A 22,811-nucleotide genomic window follows, 5' to 3' on the forward strand; every position below is an offset into this window, starting at 1 on the left:
ATACTTCTCCCTAGTCATCTGTCATTACCCCCCACCCCATCCTGATTTTTCACATTTGCTCTCTGGTCACCCTACCCACTGAGAACATAAAAAGCAACTCAAATGGCAAAGGCAAAATAAGTAAATTATCTTGGAACTAACTGAATAAAAAGGTAACTGTAACTGTTTACATATCAGTGATGTTACTATCATTCACCCACATTGTGTATGTAAACTAATATTAATTGAGATTTTTACTTAAAAGCTAACATATGTTGTTTAGCCATGTAAAACTATCCACTAATAAAAATGCTCTAAGGGTTGTCCCAAGGTTAAAAAGCTTGAATGTGTCCAAATAAAAAAGTGTTTTTAATTATGCAAAAAATACAGAAGCTTACTAAGTCTGAAGTTGATAACTGATCAATAACCTTGAGCTCAAAACAGCAAGATAACCTTACATTTAGTGACAGCTAAATTTGCAGTGGGACATCCCTCATCAACCCAGAATATTAAAAGAATGGAAAGAAGAAATCAAGGGGAAAGACTTGTACATTTCTTTCCCCCTTCATATTGCCTACAACACTATCGATAATGCACTCCAACATTCTTTAAGGCTTTCATTTCCATCTCCAACAGATACCCAAACGTAATGCATAACCCAGCTTCAAACTTAGACTTTAAATAAAACGTTAGCAGTGATCTTGTATGCTTTTACGTAACTTATATCAACCAATCAGCATGACTGACTATCACATATGGCATGCATTTGGGAAGTCACTCAGTCTTAATACTGCGGAAGTCACTGCTAAGGTTTGGTTTACCTCAGTGGATCTCTCTCAGAGTAAAGGGAGCTTCATGTGCCTGGGAATCAGAGGGAGAAATGGTGCTGTTGAAGCCGATCCTGCCTATGTCAAGTGCTGGAAAAGTGTGTAGAGGCTGTGCTGTCCCTCAATAAATTATCTGATTACATTTTTTCCCTATTTAAAAGTTACTGAAAGTAAATACACCAAGAGTAATCCTCCATCATTAGCAATGACAACATAACCTGACAGCCGGAAGGAACCTCCCTGAAACAACCTTTGTTACCATTCACTTTCCAAAACAGTCCATAGGTCCTCATGGCCTTCCAGAAATTGGATAAAGCCAGGAGCAGTGGCAGGGAATGTGTACCTTCATTATACCAGCAGATCTGCTTATTGCTCTCCCCCTTTCTTGCCAGGATGAAGCCTTCAAACATGTCAAGGCCATAAAAATGTGATGACCACCATCTTGGCCCACTCGAGGAATTGAACCAATGACCTCCAGAGCTCCAAGCATGAGTTTTTACAGCTTGTGCTAAAAAAGCCCATTTTCTCAAGCTGAGAGCTGTAACAGACTTACATCCTCTATGCATGATTAGGCATAGAGTGGGGCACAAAGCACACACTGACCAGCGGGTTACACAAGCAAATTGCGTGACAATTGACTGAAATGTGAAATGTATTTTGGTTATTCATACCATAATTTAGATCATCACAGCTTTTCAGTACAAAACCTATTTTAAAGTGATGTTCTCACTGTGCAAATCATATCCAAAGCTACCATCTCTTCACATTGTTCAGCAGCAGCGTTTGAACCCCTTAACCTTCACATCCCTAGCTTAAACAATTACTACTTGAGCTACAAGAGTAACTGGTAGTAATTGACTAGCTAGGATGACTTGATACACACTTTCTCAGAACATTACACAACTATTTACTCACTAGTCAGCAGTAAAATATTGTCAGCCAAGAATCCTGGATTCTATCCCTAGCTCTCGGAAGGAGTGTGGTTTAGAGTGGTTAGAGATTGGATTATCCTAACTGGTTTAGTCATTCCAAAATACAGTGTGGTACACTGGCTAAGAATGGCATCTATTGTATTAGAGACCTGGATTCTGTACCTACAGAGGGTGCAATGAGCACTCTCCATTATTTTTTCTTAGTGGGATGTGGAGTGTTCAGCAGGTCTGTTCTTAACTATTTTCTAAGTTGGTGTTCCTGGCCACAGTTAAAAATAAATATAGTGAATTGCATGGGAATTAAAACAGCACTTTGAAGATATGAGATTTGAAACCCTGATTCATTATTCTCCATTATGGCTAAAAAGCTATAAAATATTCCATAGACAAACACTACTAATGTATAATTGATATTCTAGCCATCAGCACGAGGAGCAACAATGTGGCCAGAGCACAGGTGTTTTAGATTTAATAGAATATCAGGGTTGGAAGAGACCTCAGGAGATCATCTAGTCCAACCCCCTGCTCAAAGCAGGACCCAACTAAATCATCCCAGCCAGGGCTTTGTCAAGCCAGGCCTTAAAAACCTCTAAGGATGGAGATTCCACCACCTCCCTAGGTAACCTATTCCAGTGCTTCACCACCCTCCTAGTGAAATAGTGTTTCCTAATATCCAACCTAGACCTACCCCACTGCAACTTGAGACAATTGCTTCTTGTTCAGTCATTTGCCACCACTGAGAACAGCCGAGCTCCATCCTCTTTGGAACCCCCCTTCAGGTAGTTGAAGGCTGCTATCAAATCTCCCCTCGCTCTTCTCTTCTGCAGACTAAATAACCCCAGTTCCCTCAGCCTTTCCTCTTAAGTCATGTACCCCAGCTCCCTAATAATTTTCGTTGCCCTCCGCTGCACTCCCTCCAATTTGTCCGCATCCCTTCTGCAGTGGGGGGATCAAAACTGGACACAATACTCCAGGTGTGGCCTCACCAGTGCCGAAAAGAGGGGAATAATCACTTCCCTCGATCTGCTGGCAATGCTCCTACTAATACAGACCAATATGCCATTGGCCTTCTTGGCAACAAGGGCACACTGCTGACTCATATCCAGCTTCTCATCCACTGTAATCCCCAGGTACTTTTCTGCAGAACTGCTGCTTAGCCAGTCGATCCCCAGCCTGTAGCGGTGCATGGGATTCTTCCTTCCTAAGTGCAGGACTCTGCACTTGTCCTTGTTGAACCTCATCAGATTTCTTTTGGCCCAATCCTCCAATTTGTCTAGGTCACTCTGGACCCTATCCCTACCCTCCAGCATATCTGCCTCTCCGCCCAGCTTAGTGTCATCTGCAAACTTGCTGACGGGGCAATTCATCATCCAGATCATTAATAAAGGTGTTGAACAAAACCGGCCCCACAACCAATCCCTGGGGCACTCCGCTTGATACTGGCTGCCAACTAGACATCGAGCCGTTGATCACTACCTATTGAGCCTGACAATCTAGCCAGCTTTGTATCCACCTTATAGTCCATTCATGCAATCCATACTACTTTAACTTGCTGGCAAGAATACTGTGGGAGACCATGCCAAAAGCTTTGTTAAAGTCAAGATATATCACATCTACCGCTTTCCCCATATCCATAGAACCAGTTATCTCATCATAGAAGGCAATCAGGTCGGTCAGGCGTAACTTGCCCTTGGTGAATCCATGTTGACTGTTCCTGATCACCTTCCTCTCCTCCAAGTGCTTCAAAATGGATTCCTTGAGGACCTACTCCATGATTTTGCTGGGAACTGAGGTGAGGATGACCCGTCTGTAGTTCCCCGGGTTCTCTTTCTTCCCTTTTTAAAATATGGGCACTATATTAGTCTTTTTCCAATCATCCCGGACCTCCCCCAATCGCCACAAATTTTCAAAGATAATGGCCAATGGCTCTGCAATCACATCAGCCAACTCCCTCAGCACCCTGGGATGCATTAGATCTGGACCCATGGACTTGTGCATGTCCAGCTTTTCTAAATAGTCCTTAACCTGTTCTTTCACCACTGAGGGCTGCTCACCTTCTCCCCATATTGTGTTGCCGAGTGCAGCAGTCTAGGAGCTGACCTTGTCTGTGAAGACCGAGGCAAAAAAAGCATTGAGTACTTCAGCTTTTTCCACATCATCTGTCACTATGTTGCCTCCTCCATTCAGTAAGGGTCCCACACTTTCCCTGACCACCTTCTTGTTACCCTAACATACCTGTAGAAACCCTTCTTGTTATCCTTCTCATCCCTTGCTAGCTGCAACTCCAATTGTGCTTTGGCCTTCCTGATTACACCCCTGCATGCTTTAGCAATATTTTTATACTCCTCCCTAGTCATCTGTCATTTCTTGCAAAAGGAGTACCAAAAAAGAAACAATCCAGTGAAAATTTGACGAACTGGATGATTTTTAAACTCTTATTCTTCCCTCTGTATCAATTCATTTTTTTAATCAAACCATCATGAAAAATTCAAGCTGTACTCAAAGTTTATATTTTGTGTTACGGTTTTGCCATTTTAATGATATTTTTCCAAAATAAAGGTTTAAAGCTCCTGTTAAAACTGAACTCATACACAGACCTAACTATAGTACAGCAACCATTGCACTACAACATAGAAAAGCAGAGGTTTAAATAGAGTATAAATTAATGTGAAGAAAAAAAGGACTAACAAACTAATGAAGATCTTTATTTCTAGAGTAATTCATTGAATATGGAAACAAAATTATTGAAAGTAAGACTCTGGCTACCCTGTATAGACAAAGTTCATAAGTGACCTGATAATATTTTAAAAATCCACACTCGCACAGCATAGTGTGAGAGGGCTTGCCTCGAAATCACCATACCTCATCAAAAACTGATGAGACTAGCTTTAGTTTCTCAAAGGCCTCTCTAGATTGGTCTTGGGAGGTGCAAGAGAAGGCAAACAATTCTGACTGGTGACTTTATATCCTTCCAGTCCTTTGAATGACCACCGGCTCTCCTTCCTGGTGGATATGTGTCACCAATGGCACTGGGAAAGGGTTGTGTCACCGGAAGGGGAGTGGGGTGCTTTCTATAACAGCTTCATGCTATCCAAGATACATAAGAAAGAAGCCAGGTCAAAGGTTGGGTATGAGCCACCATGGCCTCTGGGGCTCCTGTTCAGAGCAGGAAACAAATCATCTTATTCTGCCTCCTGAGCCCCGAAAGCCACAATATGCAATATGATTCTTATAGGTGAAATCAAATTTTTTTTATGGCCTCAGGGTAACTTTGTGAAATGTATGTACTCAGACAACCACCCGAGGGCAGGTCATGGCCTTGTACATGCCATCCTACATGCTTCCCCCACTTTGGTGCTTGACACAAAGGCAGAGCCTCACCACAAGTGGATTTGACACCATAATTTGGAATTAAGTTCCATAAAGCAGTTACCTTAATTGCCCTTTTTCTAGAAAGGAGAATGTGATCCTAATATAGTGTGCCCTAGATCTCTGCTCAACAGTATAGCACTGTCATATCCAATCTCTGCCACTGCATGAGTGACCCACTCAATGCCCTGTACTGTGCCTGGGTTTGTGGTAAAATAGGAGGCTAACCAACACATCAAATTGCAAAGATTGCAATGGAATATAAGCAATTAGCATGAACGTACCCCTCACCCTTCTGAGTAATACTGTACTGCTCTATCAAAGACAAACTGACAAGAATGTCAGTACCAGATTCATACACATATGAAATCCATTGTCCCTAAAGAATCTTGGGTGATCCTTTCATAACTGTTCACAAATACTGTGATCTCAAACCTATGTTTGGATACCTACTGATTGACAACTTTTCTTGCATTTATCTACTTGTGCTGGCTTAAAGGCAGCACACCAAGCCTTCCTTGGAAGCACCTCAGACCAAACCATGGGGTCAGAAAACTGCTGATTAATGAGACTGAAATCCTCTCTGACCTAAGATTACAAAGTCTACCCTCATCCCTGTTGCTTTTACTTGAGAACAATGAGAATCTGCAGCAGATCTAGAGGTTCTTCCCTTGGAACAGACAGATGCAAGCAGCTGATCCCAAAACTTTCTGCAAAGGCGATGGCAATGATGAAGTACAGTCTGAACCACAATGCCTAAATGCAATATGATTCTTATATGTGAAATCAAAGGGAATCATGGATTTTTAGTGCCTCTTAAAATCAGGCCACTTTTTAAGGTGCCTAAATATGGAGTGAAGTTCTTTAAAAGGAGGTTGAGGCTTAACTATTATTCCTGCCTGGAATCTATTCCTAATTACTTGGTGCCAGCAGCAATGTAGTCTTCCACTCAGCGAATAGCGTGATTTGATTTGGAATTTGAAATATTGATTTTAGTTATTCTAATGACAGATAATCTGGTGGAGCCCAACTGTACATCATGTGGTAAATAAGCAAAGCAAGAGATTTAAGACGCTTCACGCTAAGTAGTTTAGGAAACACAAAAAAGAATATTCCACCCCAATCACCTTACATGATAATGGAATTATTATCTTAACAGCAAAGCATGTGACCAGTTCACCAGAGATGTGCTATCTACAAAATTAAATGATTTGCACAAACCAGTCCATACCCCAAGTATAAATTATCTATTTACATGTTCATCTTTAAAAGCAGCAACATCCACGAACAAGAGCAAAAACAATTTTGCAGTAATAACTCTAGTAACTGTGTTTCTTCGAGATGATGGTGTCAGAGAACTCTATTGTCCATGATGGGAAAAGGAATGATTTTTTTGTAGTTCACTAAAACACCCAGCTGAGAGAACAGGAAGAGAACACAGCTGTCAGGGATGGTCTAGATAACACTTAGTCCTGCCATGAGCCTCTCAAAGTCCCTTCCAATCCTATGATTCTTGCCACTGTCTCCTGTTCGGGTCTGCCCTAAATCAGCCAGTCATCAAGATAAGGGTAGACAGGAATGCCCTTCCTTCTGAGGATGCCAGTACTATTTCCAGGCACTTTGTGAAGTATCTCAATGCTGTGCAGAGTCTGAATGACAGTACTTTGTATGGGTACTGATTAGATGCTGTGAATCTTAGATACTTCCTGTGGGCCAGATGGATGGCTAAGTGGACGTATGCATCCTGCAAGTCAAGGGACATGAACCAGTCTTGAGCCTGAAGAGATGGGATGACTGAGGCAACCATTAGCAGCCTGAATATGAGGCAGCATATATATTTTTCAGCCTCCTCAGGTCTAGGATAGGACAAACATTCCCTTTCTTATTTGGGATGGTAAGTATCAGAAATAGAAGCCTCTTCCCCAAGACTCCTGTGGAACCTCTTCTACAGCCCCTAGATGAAGCAATCAGGCCATTTCTGTTTATAATAGTGAGTCCCTGAAGAGAACAGGGAAGGACAGTGGGTGGAGATAATATTTGGAAATGGATAGGGTAGTTGTAGTTGATTATATCTATCGCTCATTTGTCATCTGTAAAGGCCACCCATGCCTGATGGAAAAGGACAGGGTAATTCTCAAAGTTGGACACTGGCTCCAAATTGATGGGAGCACTGAGTCAAACTGGAGTCAAATCTGCTGCTTCTTAGAGGGAACCAGGTTAGCTGAGGCAGTGGAAGACAGGCACCCTTTGAATACCTGGGTTTCTTTCTTTGTGGGCATTCTGATTGTTAATCCCAGGAGCAGGATGTTGTCTCTGCTCTACTGGAGGTGATACTTGTCAGGTTTCCTATAAGGGGCCAGAGTGTAAATCTCTAAGGACTTCAGCACTTCCCTTGAGTCCTGAGGAAATAGAGTGCTTTCATTTTTTTTCTGGAGGGAGAGCTTCATTCCCTCTAAGGGCAGGTCCTATATGATGTTATGTACCTTGTGTGGTATGCCAGATGCCTGGAACCACAAGGCCTGTCTTGGTGACTGCTACATCTATAAATTGAGGAAATAGTATTTGGGAACCAGGACCTGGGAGTTCGCCCCCTGGATAGAGTGAAGTTGATAAATATGCTTTGTGCCCAAAGAGTCCAAATTTATTTTTATTTTTATCTTTACATGCATCTTTCATAAACTTCAATTTTTCATGTACTACCAAAACAACCAGAGATCCTGAGTCTGGATGGGCATAAGAGTGTTCAAGGCCCTTTGGGGCACCTGATATCTCTTCTCCACTCTTTTCACAGTGGGAGGAAGAGTGGCCAGTGTTTGCCACAATCCTTTGGCCAGTTCCAGGATCCCCCTCTTTAATAGGGAAGTCAATATTAGCCAGCATTGTGGTGCTCAAGATAACAAACAGTTGATGGAACTTCTCTTTCTGATGTCTCCACAATGTGTGACGGGAAATCCTGAAATGCTTTAAAGCTATTTATCACCAGTGCCGGGACTGGTGTCATTGTGTCATCCGGCAATGAGGACAATTTTTTGAGTGAAGACAGACAGATCTCTCTTGCTCCTGGAGGGTCTCTTTGGTTCAACTGTGGGTGGTTTGGTTAACGATGCCACTGTGGAATCGGATCGCCTCCTCTTTATAGAAGTGTGGGAGGGGGATCTGCTCCTGGATGTGCCTGATGATGGTCCCCAGTAAGGCCCTTATGTCCAAGGTGGCATGACGTATGGGGGTTGGCCTGTTTGAGACTAGTGGCACTCATACCCCATCTGGGACAGGGTTCTGAATGACAGCTACCTGGTGCCCTCTGTGGTGTAACTGTCTGAAGGGATCTCTACTCAATGCTGGCAACTAAGCCTACTTTTCCTCTTTGAATGGTGGTGCTGTCAGATGGTATGACACTGGGGCCGGTTCCAGTGCTGGCCATCTCTTCAGCACAGGAAACAACTCTGGAGGTCCCTGGTAACTTTTTTTCTAGATTCCTCTAGCATGTATCTTGGGACCTTGGTAGGGTCCATCATGGTCAGCACCAGGTCAGCACCAAGTCTTTCATTCACTGTGCCATTCCCAGGCTGGGCGAGGACTCAGATGATCTGTCCTTTGAGGAGTGATGTTGTGTCTCCTCCTTCTGGGATTCCCTTCACATCTGAGCAGTATTTGGGCTCCATCTGTCTCCATGAGTGAGCATCACCTTTATTTATAGGGATAGGTATTGATTTTACTGCCTGGGGTGCTAGCACAACAGCAGTCAGTGCAGGTTCCAGAGCTGAAGCTGTCAATACTAAGGTTTCTGTTGCTGCAGATTTCGCAGATGTTGAAGTGGTCAGTGTTGAAGTCTCTGGCTCTGAGGGTGAGCTCTCCATATTCTTTTCACTGCCCAATCCCGGGGTGTGATGTATGTGCAAAGGAGCACTGGCTGAAGTTGGTTTATTAGGCTTGCCTGAATAGCAACAGTCACCTCTGGGTCTGAAATGACCTGTATGGAATGTTCTGGCAAATGTTGCTTGAGCCAAGCATCCCTGAATTTGCAGAACCTGACAGAGAAGGACTTGCACACTGAGCACCTTCTGGGATATAGCTCTCCCCTAGGCAGAAGAGAACTTTAAGGGTTTGGCATTTGCCATTAGATGTGGCAGTTGTCACGAGCCCCTTGCTCTGCTGTACACAGAAGTGTTCAGTGGAGTAGGAGTCTCTGGTAACTTTTCTTCCCTTTTTCGGGAATGGGGGTGAGGAGATGGGAATTGTCCAAATAAATGGAGTGTGAAGATGAAGATTTCTTCACAAGTCTACAAGAGAAGAAGTGGGTTAGGCATTTGCTAGATGTCATATTTCACAGCCACGAGTGGTAAGAGGGAATGAAGGGAGAGTCACAGCTGCTCCAACCTTTATGCCCTCACACAGGAACATGAGGAAGCACAGGGCACATGTGCAGCTCTGACTGATACTGGTGTTCAGAAGAATTCGACCTCATGCACATGAGACACACTACACCTATAGTGGGACTGACACTGACACAGCATCAAAGAGAAATGTCCATTATTGAAGTTTATGCTAGGACAATGGGACAGGTACAACTTGTCACCAAAAAATCTATTACTTCTCGTCCAAGTATACTTTTCTATCCGCGGCTCCCACATACCAATTAAACACCTCAGTTCACTGAATGTGAAAGCTATTTGTTGCTTTTGTACACTTGGATGGAACAGAAGTTATTGCACCCACTATAAAATACAAAAATTGCAGATACCCTAAATAAGATGATTTATCCCATGCTGCATGAAAATGATTAAAAAAAAGAGTAAAACATTATGATGTACACATGCACCTGAAGTGAAGACATATGGGGATTTAAGAGAGCTTTAATAATCCTCCTCTAATGAGGTAAATTTATAGTCTTACAAAAGTAGTGTGTACTACATAAAGAAGTTATCAACAGCACAGCTTACTTGTGCATTAAGGATCTTAAAAACACTTAGGGTGGATTTTCATCCATAAAGAGTTCTCCTTTGGTATCTCAGAATTTTCCAAGTAGCAGTTATTTCTATATTCTCTCTCTATCCCAAGCCCATGGGCACATCACAATTTATTGCCTGAATTGAAGGAGGAAAAGGAAAAAATGTACTTTGGGATGATGGAAGTAATATAGAAGATGGGAATCATTCTGCTGTAAAACACTATATGCTACATAAATAAAATATGTACTGCTTATAAGTAAAATATGTAATGTCCATTCCTAACCATAATCGCCTCTTAAGAAATAAACACTCAAGTTGGAGCGGAATAACTGAAGGGTGGTATGTTGCTGGTATTTGTCAGGAGTATTCGCAACACTGACAGTAATATTAACCACAATCCATTTCAGTTGCTTTGGTTTATCATTGTGTGACTGATGTTCGAAACAATGTCATCAGAAGCTGCTTATATAAAGTGTGGGTTTAACCTATACATTGCAGTTATTTAAATCTGTACTAACTGTGCAGAACTAGTTAATATATAAACAAGGCCATCACCTAGGTTTGTCAATCAAAGTGACAAACATTTAAAGTTATAATATTTAGGCATGGATACAATAGGTAATAAATATAAACAGTGTACTATACATACTTTAGTGCCAAAAAATAGAAGTGTTTTGAACACAAATCCACTGACTGATATATTATTTCGTATTTTAAACTACAATTATTTCAGTGCATTACTCAAACTAACACTATAAATTCAATAGTGTAGATGTACAAAACAAAACAAAAAAGGTAACTAATAACTTCTTATGGACCAATAAATTTTTTACAATATAGAAGAGGTCAAAAATATCTCTTCTTCAGGTAATCTTTGCCCAAAGCTTGCATTTTTATTTGTTCTGCTGTTTTAACAAAAATTTACCTTGTTTATTCTTTTATTTTTTGGTATCAAAATACAACTTCAGAATGTTTGTAGTTATTTGTTAAAACCATGTGAATGTTAAATGAAAAGTGTTACTAGAACCCCATAACTTGAAATATTTTCAAAAGTCTTTAACAGTTTAAAAGTTCATAGTAGTAAAAAATAATGTATGCTTTGATTTTTAATCTTCCTTCCCAAAATTGAAAGAATGATGACATGTTGTGTAAGATCCATAATGTACTGTCTTCCCACATTATCTTCCATTAAAATAGCGGTTATTAACAATATGCTGCTGGTTAATGTTGTTTGATCAATTACTGTGAACCTACCACCAGAGAGAAAGAAAACATTCAAAATATAACCTATATGTGGGCCATAAAGCTAGAAACATCTATACAGCAACCAAAATCTGAATTACTGCATCTGTGACATATAGATGGCATATTCATTCTTGCTGTATCTGTTGCAGAGCACACCAAAAGCACTGGCATTCATCAGAAACAGCACTTAAAATTTAACAGATAAAGAAGTGTTGTCTGATCAACGGCAGTTAAGGTAAAGGAAGATGCATGTTAGGTATATACATACACACGCTATCCAAATCGTGAACGGGAGACAATGGCAATAAATCACCACTCAAGGGTAAAATGTTACTAAGAATTTAATATGTTGCCTGAAAGTGGGCTTACAACATGAACAAGACTACTTTTACTTTTTCTGTTTTAATTAACACATTACTATCTTCCTAGATAGCATGTCTATCTGTTTTATTATCCTTTGGGATTATTTCTTATAATATTCTCAAATGCTTATGCCCAGGACAGTTAAGAGGTATGCCTAGTACTCAAGGCATCCATTCCCTTTGGACTTGTATCATTTGGCCATCCAATCAGGAAGAGAATTCTTTGGTTTACCCATGGCTAAAAAAATATTTAACAATCTTCATCATCACTTTCACCAAAAGTAAACAGACCATACCATCACTCAATGCATAATCAAGAGTGATCCCTAAGAGCAGTGTTTCCCAAACTTGGGACGCCACTTGCGCAGGGAAAGCCCCTGGCGGGCCGGGCCAGTTTGTTTACCTGACGTGTCCGCAGGTTCAGCCGATCGCGGCTCCCACTGGCCGCGGTTCGCCACTCCAGGCCAATGGGGGCTGCGGGAAGCGGTGGCCGGTACGTCCCTCGGCCTGCGCCGCATCCCACAGCCCCCATTGGCTGGGCATAGTGAACCGTGGCCAGTGAGAGCCGCGATCAGCCGAACCTGCGGACGCGGCAGGTAAACAAACTGGCTTGGCCCGCCAGGGGCTTTCCCTGAACAAGCGGAGTCCCAAGTTTGGGAAACACTGCCTAAGAGTGATGGGGGCTAGTACAGTGCCCAGCATAAGTTAGAGTAGCTTTAGGGTTGCTTTAAGCTGCAATGGCAGGTAATAGCCTCCAAAGGGACGCTAGCTGCCTATTCTCAGAATACGCTTCCTTCGGATACAACCCCTCTATACTGGAGGAATAGTGACTGACTGTGCTGACTTTATGCTCCTTAGGGATTTTTCCATACTTGAGAAGTCCTCAGCTACCCAGTTTGGGGAGTTTTACAATACTTTTATGCTGGAAAAGTAAAAAAAAGACCCTCAGGAGGCACAACCTTACTCATTAGGTCAATGCTGAAATGGAAAACAAGTAAGCATGATGGACACATGACAATAAAATGAGATCTTTCAGTTCTCTGACCACGGTTAGAGAAGCACTGGCCATGATGCCATTGTTAAGGATATGTTCCATTTTGCACTTAAATGCAGGGATTCAACTTATATTTTATTAAGAAAAATACACTCTATCCTTCCCAAACTTACAGTACTTTAAGTACAAAATGAATTTTCTGAGAATGTACAAGTAAATCTGTCAGTTTATGAATTAAAGACTAATTAAAAACCAGGCCCTTTAAAAAATTTAGTATTTTTGCCAGTTTTTTCTTTGTGCCAAATTATCTTAATGGAAAAACAGACATTTTCCATATAGTTAAAATTAATAGAAATATTGAGCATATGGTATAGTTGAAGAAATTAGGTTATAATTAAGAAGCTAATAATGACTGATATCAATTTCTATGATTATATAGGCTACAGAGAAGTTCATGTAATTCTTGCATTTGCCTTTCTAGCATCAGAGGTAACTCAACCAATCACCACCTTTTCCTCTGTAATTAATTTGCATGAGAATAATCTATTGGTTGTAACAACTCAGTGGTATGAGAGAGACTGATCATGTGCTCTGATGAAGTGAGCTGTAGCTCACGAAAGCTTATGCTCAAATCAATTGGTTAGTCTCTAAGGTGCCACAAGTACTCCTTTTCTTTTTGCAGATACAGACTAACACAGCTGCTACTCTGAAACCAGAGTTCTGAGTGACAGAGTAGTGTCCAGCTGTCACTTCTCAGCGCTTGAAAAGTTTCTCATGGCACTTCTACCTTGGCTTCACCGCAGACTGAGGTGACACTTGTAACACTTGCCACAGGGAACCCAGAACAATAAGCCACTGTGTCACTGCTCCACCTTAGCAAGAGAAGGCATTGCTGGAGCTTAAACTATATGACAGCTCCTTACTATACTCTGTCAACCTTACCATCAAACTCCCCAAGACTCTGCCTATCTAAACTTTACCTTGTATGTAACAGTCAGTGAACTCTAGTTCTCAAGTTCCCCTAGACATCATTCTGTAATATCCAGTCCCTCCCACTGGACACTCATGGAAATTAAGTCCATTGCATCCAAAAATACAGTATATACAGACACACACACAGGCCTGTTAGCCCAGCTAAGAACACGCACTTTGCCTTAATACACAGTACTGAGATGCTTTATAGTAAAACTAAGAATAAGTATATTAATAAAGAACATAGATTTAAGTGATCCTAAGCAAGAGAAAAATAGAGACAGGTATAGTTAACAAAAAAACAACAACAACAACAAAACCCACACTTTCTAGTGTCTAACTTTAGCAAGTTACAATCTTTCCCTAAGCATCTTTCTCACTTACATCAAGCTACAAGCATGTCCAGCCCTTCAGGCAGTAGGATCCACCATTCACAGAATCAGTAGGTGCTGATTTCTTTGTCCTTTGTGATGGATAATAGGAGAGTCCCTTTTCTTCAAAGTCCAGAAACCCTTTGAAATGTATTCTTTGAAAAGTAACTCTAGAAAAAAATCCACTCCCCTGCTGCTTGTTCAGGCACCAAGTCCCTTCCTCATCCTCAGGTAGTCTGGTTTTGCAATTGGCTTAACCACTTTGTTTACTCTAGATATAAATGTTTTTTCATTGTCCTTCACTTGTAATCAAGCCAGGCAGACAGAAATCTACATTCCTTTGTCAAGGGCAGGCTTGTTTATCAACTGCTTCCAAAACAGATCTCCAGAAAATATACATAACTTTATTCACAACATGTACATACATCACACAACAGGGTGACCAGATGTAAGGGACAAAGTATTGGGACACATGAGTGAAGCAAAAAAAAAAAAGCAGCCAGAGTTACCGAAGCAAAAAAACCCAAACAAACAAAACACCGTCGGAGCGGACAAAGCCGCAATATCAGGACAAATGGCATCCCGACTGTGCATCGGTCGGGACGCGGGACAAAGAACTAAAAATTGGGACAGTCCCGATTTTATCGGGACATCTGGTCACCCTATTACACAATGATATTTCTTTCAGAGTAGCAGCTGTGCTAGTCTGTATTCGCAAAAAGAAAAGGAGTACTTGTGGCACCTTAGGGACTAACAAATTTATTTGAGCATAAGCTTTCGTGAGCTATACTCACTTCATCGGATACATTCAGTGGAAAATAAAGTGGGGAGATTTATATACATAGAGAACATGAAACAATGGGTGTTACCATACACACTGTAACCAGAGTGATCACTTAAAGTGAGCTATTACCAGCAGGAGAGTGGGGGGGAGGGGAAGAGAACCTTTTGTAGCGATAATCAAGGTGGGACATTTCCAGCAGTTGACGAGAATGTCTGAGAAACAGTGGGGGCTGCAGGGGGGAAATAAACATGGGGAAATAGTTTACTTTGTGTAATGACACATTCACTCCCAATCTCTATTCAAGCCTAAATTAACTGTATCCCGTTTGCAAATTAATTCCAATTCAGCAGTCTCTTGTTGGAGTCTGTTTTTGAAGCTTTTTGTTGAAGAATTGCAACTTTTAGGTCTGTAATCGAGTGACCAAAGAGACTGAAGTGTTCTCCAACTGGTTTTTGAATGTTATAATTCTTGATATTTCTGATGCCACCAGTTTTTACATGACACCTTACAAGTCACTGTTTGGCTGAATATTTTGACAACAGTGTGTGGAGTATGCCCTTTGCCAGTTGACATAAGTGGCTCTTAGGTTCACAACACTGGCAGGGAAAACTGGGACAGGAGCACTACAGTGATATAATTAAGGGAAAATATGATAAAAATCAAATGCATCTTTAAAAGTCAATTCAATTTAATCAGGAATCTAAAATATTTAAAATGGCTTAATCATAATCACATGATTATTGCATGGCATCACTACAGTGCAGAATTAACCTTGTTTCAGTGCTTTAACTATGCGTTTCTTACCTCAGTATGTTTGGATTTCTTTTAACTATACCCTTAAATCTCAATTTTTGGGGTTTATGCAGGTTGGTTTTGAAATAATTTCAACATCCCTGTAATATTTTTTAGCCTTCAATTAATATGTACTCATAATCAATTCCATTTTAAGGTAGTTTTTCATCTAGAAAGCATCAATAAAGCGCTTATTACACAACTAAAATTCCTTCAAAAATACTGATTCTTTAACTTCAAAAGAGTTGTCAAAATATAAAAATCTATGTAAGATTATGTGTCAATCAAACATTTCAAGAAAGAATACAGTTAGCCAAATTAAGTTAGCTAATTAGTCAAATTTATCAATTCCATTGATTAATATTATAACAGCACAATATTGCCTCTACATTGAGAATGGTTTAGTTTTGCACTTGAAAGATTCCTCCCTATTTGTTTTGTACAAAGAACAGAGTGCATCTTCCCTAAATTTACAGCACATAATCTGTAGTCAAAGACTGACTTTTCTTGAGATTTTCAAGCAGATCGGTACTCAATTAATTAATTAAACAACTTAAAACAGGACAACATAGGATAAAAGGAAAAATAAGATGTTTAAAAATATTTTCTCCTGTGCCTCTCACCTTTTTTAGATTCTTTTTGCTATAAACTGACTGGTTCCTTTTCCTGTACACTTACCATATAATTAAAACTCATCATAATGAATATACATTTGAAGAAATCAGGTTGCAATTAACTCTCATTTTTTCCTCCAACTTCCCCACTAAGTTAACCAGTTTCCACTACCCAAAATGGCTGCCTTTTACTCCATATCACCAGTTTTGGGTACCACGAAGCAATTTTTCCCTCCGAAAAGGTTGGCAAGATGTCTGGTGGGTTGCTTTCCCTTCATTGCAGCTCCCTGATGGCCCAGTTTTAGAGTAATAAGGAATAAAAAAGATAACAATTTTAAAGTACTAAGTTCAATAAATTGAGTTCATAAGAGGAACTTACTCACCTTGTGCAGTAATGATGGTTCTTCGAGATGTGTGTCCCTATGGATGCTCCACTGTAGGCGTCTGTATGCCCCTGTGCCTCTAATCGGAGATTTTTGGTAGCAGTGTCCCATTGAGCCCGCGCATGTGCCCTCCCTCCCTCGTGATCTGCCTCGAGGCTATTTAGCACTGCACGGGCTAACCCCACTCACTTCTTTCTCTACCACAGAGCCCTATAGAGCAGTGGTTCTCAAAGCTGGTCCGCCGCTTGCTCAGGGAAAGTCCCTGATGGGCCGGACCAGTTTGTTTACCTGCCACATCCGCAGGTTCGACCGATTGCAGCTCCCACTGGCCACGGTTCGCCGCTCCAGGCCAATGGGGGCTGTGAGAAGGGGAGCTAGAAATGTAGGTTCAGGGCTAGAAATCAATCTCCTTGCTTTAGAGGTGGTCCTAACTTCTGTGAAGTAGGGCAAGGTTACTTCTGAGAGGCGTGCCAGGTGTATAGATGGCAGCTGATGCTGTAAGGTATCATTATTCAGGCCCTCGACCAGCTCATTCAAGTGCTTATAAGAGGCAGTTTGAGATGTCACAGACTGGAGTGCAGACTGTTCCTATTTTTGAGCCCTGGTCCTCTTACACTGTGGCTCATAACAGCACTGAGATGGTGCGTATTGAGAAGATTGTGACCTGTGGTGCAGTTGAGAGGTATATCTTCTCTTCTGTCCCACCATGTAGATTCCTAAGGAGTGTAACGTGGTCTGAGAATCCTTCAGGATGTGGAAAGAAAATCTGTCTTCTCTGCAGAGAGTTTGGCCCTTCAAACTGGAATTCTGTAGCTCTTTGGGCAATATAGAGAGGAGTAGCCAACACAAAAAAAAAAACACCACAACCCGCCTCAGTACCACTGTCATGGAGACTGGGTGGGCAGCTGTAACAGCTACATCCAGTGCTGTCTCTAAGACCAGTCTGACTACTAACTGACCATCTCTAAGAATAGCCTGAATCTGTTCTTTTTTTGTTTCCAGTAATGTTCTGGAAACACACTAGGTTTCCCATAATTAATAAAATTTCTTTTGGCCATGTCAGTTTGGTAATTTATGACTCTAAACTGTAATCTTGTTGACGAATATGCCATCTTGCCAAGCCTGATCGTATGGAGTTGACTTGGCATTATGTTGCTTGCTTCATGCATTAACCACATCCACTATGATGGAGTTGGGTTGCAGATGTTGAAAACAAAGTCTGCCTCTTTGGGTAGAGATGTAGGGTTTTTGTTGTTGGGTTTTTTGTTGTTGTTGTTGTTGTTGTTGTTTTTGTTTTGTTTGGTTGGTTTTTTTACACTCTGTTGCTGCTTGGTGCGATGGAGGCTGGTGTCTGCCAGATGAGTTTGGTAGGATCTAGAATCACTTCATTAATTGAGAGGACAATTCTACATGAGAAAGTGCTGTGAAGAATTTCCACCAACTTGTGATGTGTATCTGCCACCTTCTGTAGGGGAATCTGCAGCTCGTCTGCCACCCTCTTGGTAAGATCCAGAAAGTTCTTAAAATCTTCACCTAGTGATGAGGGGTGGGCAGCACAGCCCCATCTGGGAGAGATGAGGAGAAGTGTGCTGAAGGGGAAGCGTCCTCTTCGGGTTCTTTTTTCCTGTTCCGAAAAAGCTCTCTCCTGCGCTGAGTCAGGTGCTCTGGACAGCCAGGCTGTAGCAAACCATCTGGTGGACTCTCCCCGAGAGATACTGTGGATGATTGTGACATGTGTGTATGTCGCCCAAGAATTACAATATGGTCTTGGGGGGGAGAGGGAGGGAGGAAGGTAGGCATGGGCGGTGGCCTTACCTCAGGGGGCCCGTAGCATGATTGTAGGTTTGTTGATGGAATTGGGAGGACCCTTGTAGTGGACCATGATGAGCGGCCAGAGAAATGATTTCCTCCTGGCCGGTGTCAGATTCGTCAGGGTAAAGGTGGCGCTGACTGGGGTATTGGAAGCATACAGCCCGGTGTCAAGAGCGATTCTGGGTGCTGGGATGCGCTCGATACCGGGGTTCTGGTACCAAGTAATGGGGATTGTGGTTCTTCCCTAATCATCAGGTCTCCAGGGTACCAGAGCTCACGCAGTACCATGGGTTCATTTGGTACCACAGAGTGTCCGTGTTATGTTATCAGTACCGATAGTCGGGCAGAGCACTCCCTAAATGAGAGTTTTGCTGTGCCCAGTACAGAAAGTTTGTTGGTGCCACTATTTTAGAGATGGTACGGTAATTGTCCCTCCCTGGGTCCTGAGGCCACAGGTCTCCAGAGATCCAGAGCATGTGTGTTACCATGGGCTCATGTGGTACCACAGAGGAGTGTGTGTAGCATGTTGTCAGTATCAATGGTTGGGACGGTGCAGAACACTTCCTAGATGGGAGTTCTGTTGCACCTGGTACCAAAGGGTTTCTCTGTGTCACTCTTTTAGAGATGGTATGGTAATTGTCCCCTCTCCTTAAGGGGCAGTAGGGTTTCCAGCCTCAGAGCATGACTGCAGAAGCCCTCTCCAGGGACCAGAAGGGTGCCACAGAGCAGAGCTCACAGCAAGAGGTCCATTTTCGGGTGCCTGCTTCAGAGCTGCTGGTATCTACCAAGGTGGCCGCTTTTACTCGGAACCATGTGTTTGGATCGGTGCCGAGATGGCCACACTGGCAAACGCCTCTGGCTGGCCAGTTGCTCAGAGGAGCTCGTTTTACAAGCCTTTCCGGGGGGAGTCTGCTGGTGGCTTCTTTTTTTTTTTTTTTAAATTATAATATCCCAAAGGAATAAAATAAAATAATCACTAGCCTAACTACTTTTAAGGAGAACAAAGGTAACAAAACAAACACTACTTATGCTAATAACACAGATAAGGAAGGGAGGACTTCTCATTCTGTCTGAGGCCAAAAGCTTAGAGAAGGAAGTGAGTTGGGTTCCCCCGAGCAGTACTAAGAGGCAGACCAGAGGGAGGGAGGGCACATGTGCGGGCTCAATGGGACACTGTTACCAAAAATCTCTGATTACAGGCGCAGGGGCACACAGACATCTACAGTGGAGCACCCATAGGGATAATACTCAAAGAAGAAGAATAACTTCTGACTACTATCCAGTACAGGTCAGAGGCTCAAAGGCACCAGATCCCAGGGTAAACATGAGTAAGAACCTATGTAGTAACTCCTGGACCCTATTAGCTTCCAGGAACAAAAAGGAGACCTTAATTCGTAGCAGTACACCTCTTATGTGTACTGTCATTCCTTGTACAAAGGACAGAGGGTTAGGAGGTAGTCAAATCCTAGCAGTTAGAGGCCTACTCTGAATGCTGCTAATATGGCATTGTTATTATTTATAATAATTTGTATTACATAAGGGCTTTTAATAGCACACTGAACCCAAGTAAATATCTGAAATTTAGGATCATGAGAAGGTGGGGAAGGAGCTGGCTTAAAGTTAAAATGTTAATAAAGTTGTGGAATGCCATTTTAAATCCATCCCTGAGTTTGCATTTCATTCTCCTGAGTGTCATAACTGAACATCATTTTTTCCCGCTAGTATTTTTCCAAATTGGCAGTAGTGTATAATTTTGGCATTGTAGGTAGGAGTAATATAAGAAATATTTCCCAAGAAGTTTTACTGAAAAATATCTATAAACTTTCACATTTAGAAAAATGTTATGGAATATAAACATCAGCAAGCTAAAATTAGAATTTAAACACACACACACACACCTCACCAGCTGAAACTCCAGCAATGCTCATATGTGCACACGAAATCACAAGGTAAGACCTCACAGAATCCCTCAATACTTACTTCTTAGTGTAAATTTCTAAATATAATAATGGGAGCAAACCATACTAACTGTTCTACAAGTAAATCCAGCAGTGGCTATGATCAGAATCATCTGACAGAATTCTTTTGAAGACATGACAAAACTTTGTTGAATGAAGGGCAGTGGATAATGGAATGGTTTTTACCTAGCTCTCACCAAGACATTCAATAAACTAATGCACTAGCAATTTAAATAAAATTAGAATGTTTTGAGTCAGTCCTATGAAACCAAGACACACAGAAAACCAGCTTAGGATACTATACTACCATATGGAAGTTATGGTCTAGTGTATGGAAGTTGCAAATAAATCATATCGTCCATGAGGCTGAAATAAATGGAGAGAGCAAGTATAAAACAAGAGAGATAACGACTCCACTGAATAAAGCTTAATGAGACCACTTTTGCAAAATGCAATATTGTACCCACATCGTTCACTTAAGAAAGAATACCTTAACAGTTTGAATCAAGTGCAAAAAAAGCAGCAAGACTAATTTATGGGTATGGAGGAAGAGTTGTATGAAGAAAGGCATATCGAATTGACAAAGTTGTCTCTGGAGAGGAAAAAAGTTAGCTTCATTACAGTAGGTACTTATGGTACTTAAAGGGGACACCTAAAGGGACAGAGAAAATAGTTTATTTACACACTGGGAATAAGGATGTGACCGAGGAAATACTTAAGGCATAACACCATCACAGGATCTACCAACTAAGAAGAAGGGATTTTCATCAAAAACACAATGAATGGACTTGGCTGATCTTTAGTCCTTACCATCCATGCTTTTCTCTGTTTGTGTTTCTAACATAAAAAAAATGTTCAAACTAATTGCATGTATGTTCTATAACTGAAGGCATCTTCTATTGAAAATAGTCTTAAAATGGTATCAGTGGAAACTATGCATACCAATAACTCATTTTCCCATAAAACACAGTTGGTCCTCTACCTATTAGCAGTACCTGTAAGTAAATATGATATTCTGCTAATGGTTGTGCATTTAACAGTATTAATATATCTCACAAACATGGAAAAAGATATGTACAAAAAATGTAAGCTAGTGTGACAGTTACTGAAAACTTATCATCTCTGATGACAAATACCTTTGACAAATCCCTGAAGTTGCTAGGAAGCGTAAGATCCAACTCTTCTGATTCATAGTTAGTGATAACCCAGGGGAATACGGGATACTGATTTAAGTCATTGTAAGTACGTCCTGGTGAAAACAGAAACACCACTTTATTTAAAGGCAATAGAGTTAAACAAAATACTGACCGTGGAGATATGATTTATTATATAATTTGATAACCACCACAAGAAATGCTTTTTTATTATAAATCTTTTACAATTGCAATGTCTGAATTTTCTTTGTTGAAAAGGATATGAAAAAGTTTTATTGGATTGCCAGTATTCCATTTTAAATATTGCAGTTCATTCAATTTTAATTGTCAACTCTCTTGCACGCTATAAAAAGTGACAGTTAAATGCATTCGGTTTTATATGTATCTTTTTATTTTTTGGTTTTTGTACAGATCTATAATCTAATCTCCTAGGCTACTCTAAACTGAACTGACTATAGGAATAGAAAAGGCCAATGACCTTTGTGCATAGAAATAAAGTGGCAGATTCTCCATTCCAGTTGTGCAACACTTGGGCGCACTGGAGAAGGAAGAGGTGCAGATCTTAGATTTTGAGCTGCATGACACTGGCACACGATAAAGTCACATCCACCAACTTTCCATCGTCAGAAAGTTCACATGAATAAAGGGAATTCTCCACTGACCATATGAACACTTAAAAACAGACTGGAAAATGTGGCCTGAAGTATTTAAGTTTCATTTCTACATTTGTGCTTAATTTAGTCCATCAGTTGAACTAAACTGGTGAAAACAAAATGTGCTACCAAAATTGTTTCTAGTTCTTTTTTTGATGGATACATTGCAAAGTTTTAGATATGATATTATGTTTATATATCATGAAAGTATAGTCTTTGCTTTTCATTGAATCATAAAAGTTAGATAATTCAAACCATCTTCCTGCCAATGTAAGATTCCTTCCAACAATACATTTTTTAGTGTTTTGTCCAGTCTTCTTTCAAAAGTCTCAAGTGACACGTTTCTACCACTTTCCCAGGGTGAGTATTTCACAGCCTAATCTATCTCATTGTCAGGAAATGGTTCCTAATACTCAGTCTAAATTTTCTTTTCTTGGTTTTATCCCATTACCCCAACAATAACACAAATACACCACATTACATATTCTTCCCAACGATATTTACACATTTAAATATGTATATAGCTCTTACTATTTCCTTATTAATCATTCCCTTCAAAGTCCCTAGAAAATTATTTTTGTTCTTCTATGAACTCTCTCAACTTCATTAATCTCTTTCTTGCAGAATGGGATGCTTCACACAATACCACCTCCAGGTTGCC

General features: G+C 41.0%; 1 protein-coding gene across 4 annotated transcripts in view; it reads right to left on the bottom strand.

Annotated features, from left to right (window-relative positions):
• LRBA (LPS responsive beige-like anchor protein) overlaps positions 1 to 22,811 on the bottom strand; it is a 552,094-nt gene that overhangs the window by 166,363 nt on the left and 362,920 nt on the right. For all 4 annotated transcript variants that reach the window (XM_077815359.1, XM_077815362.1, XM_077815360.1 and 1 more), the window contains one exon: positions 21,480 to 21,592. In XM_077815359.1, the coding sequence (XP_077671485.1) occupies positions 21,480 to 21,592 (113 nt within the window). The remainder of the gene's footprint in view (positions 1 to 21,479; positions 21,593 to 22,811) is intronic.

Source organism: Eretmochelys imbricata, chromosome 4, assembly GCF_965152235.1.
Source record: "Eretmochelys imbricata isolate rEreImb1 chromosome 4, rEreImb1.hap1, whole genome shotgun sequence".
NCBI classification, from domain to species: Eukaryota; Metazoa; Chordata; order Testudines; family Cheloniidae; genus Eretmochelys; species Eretmochelys imbricata.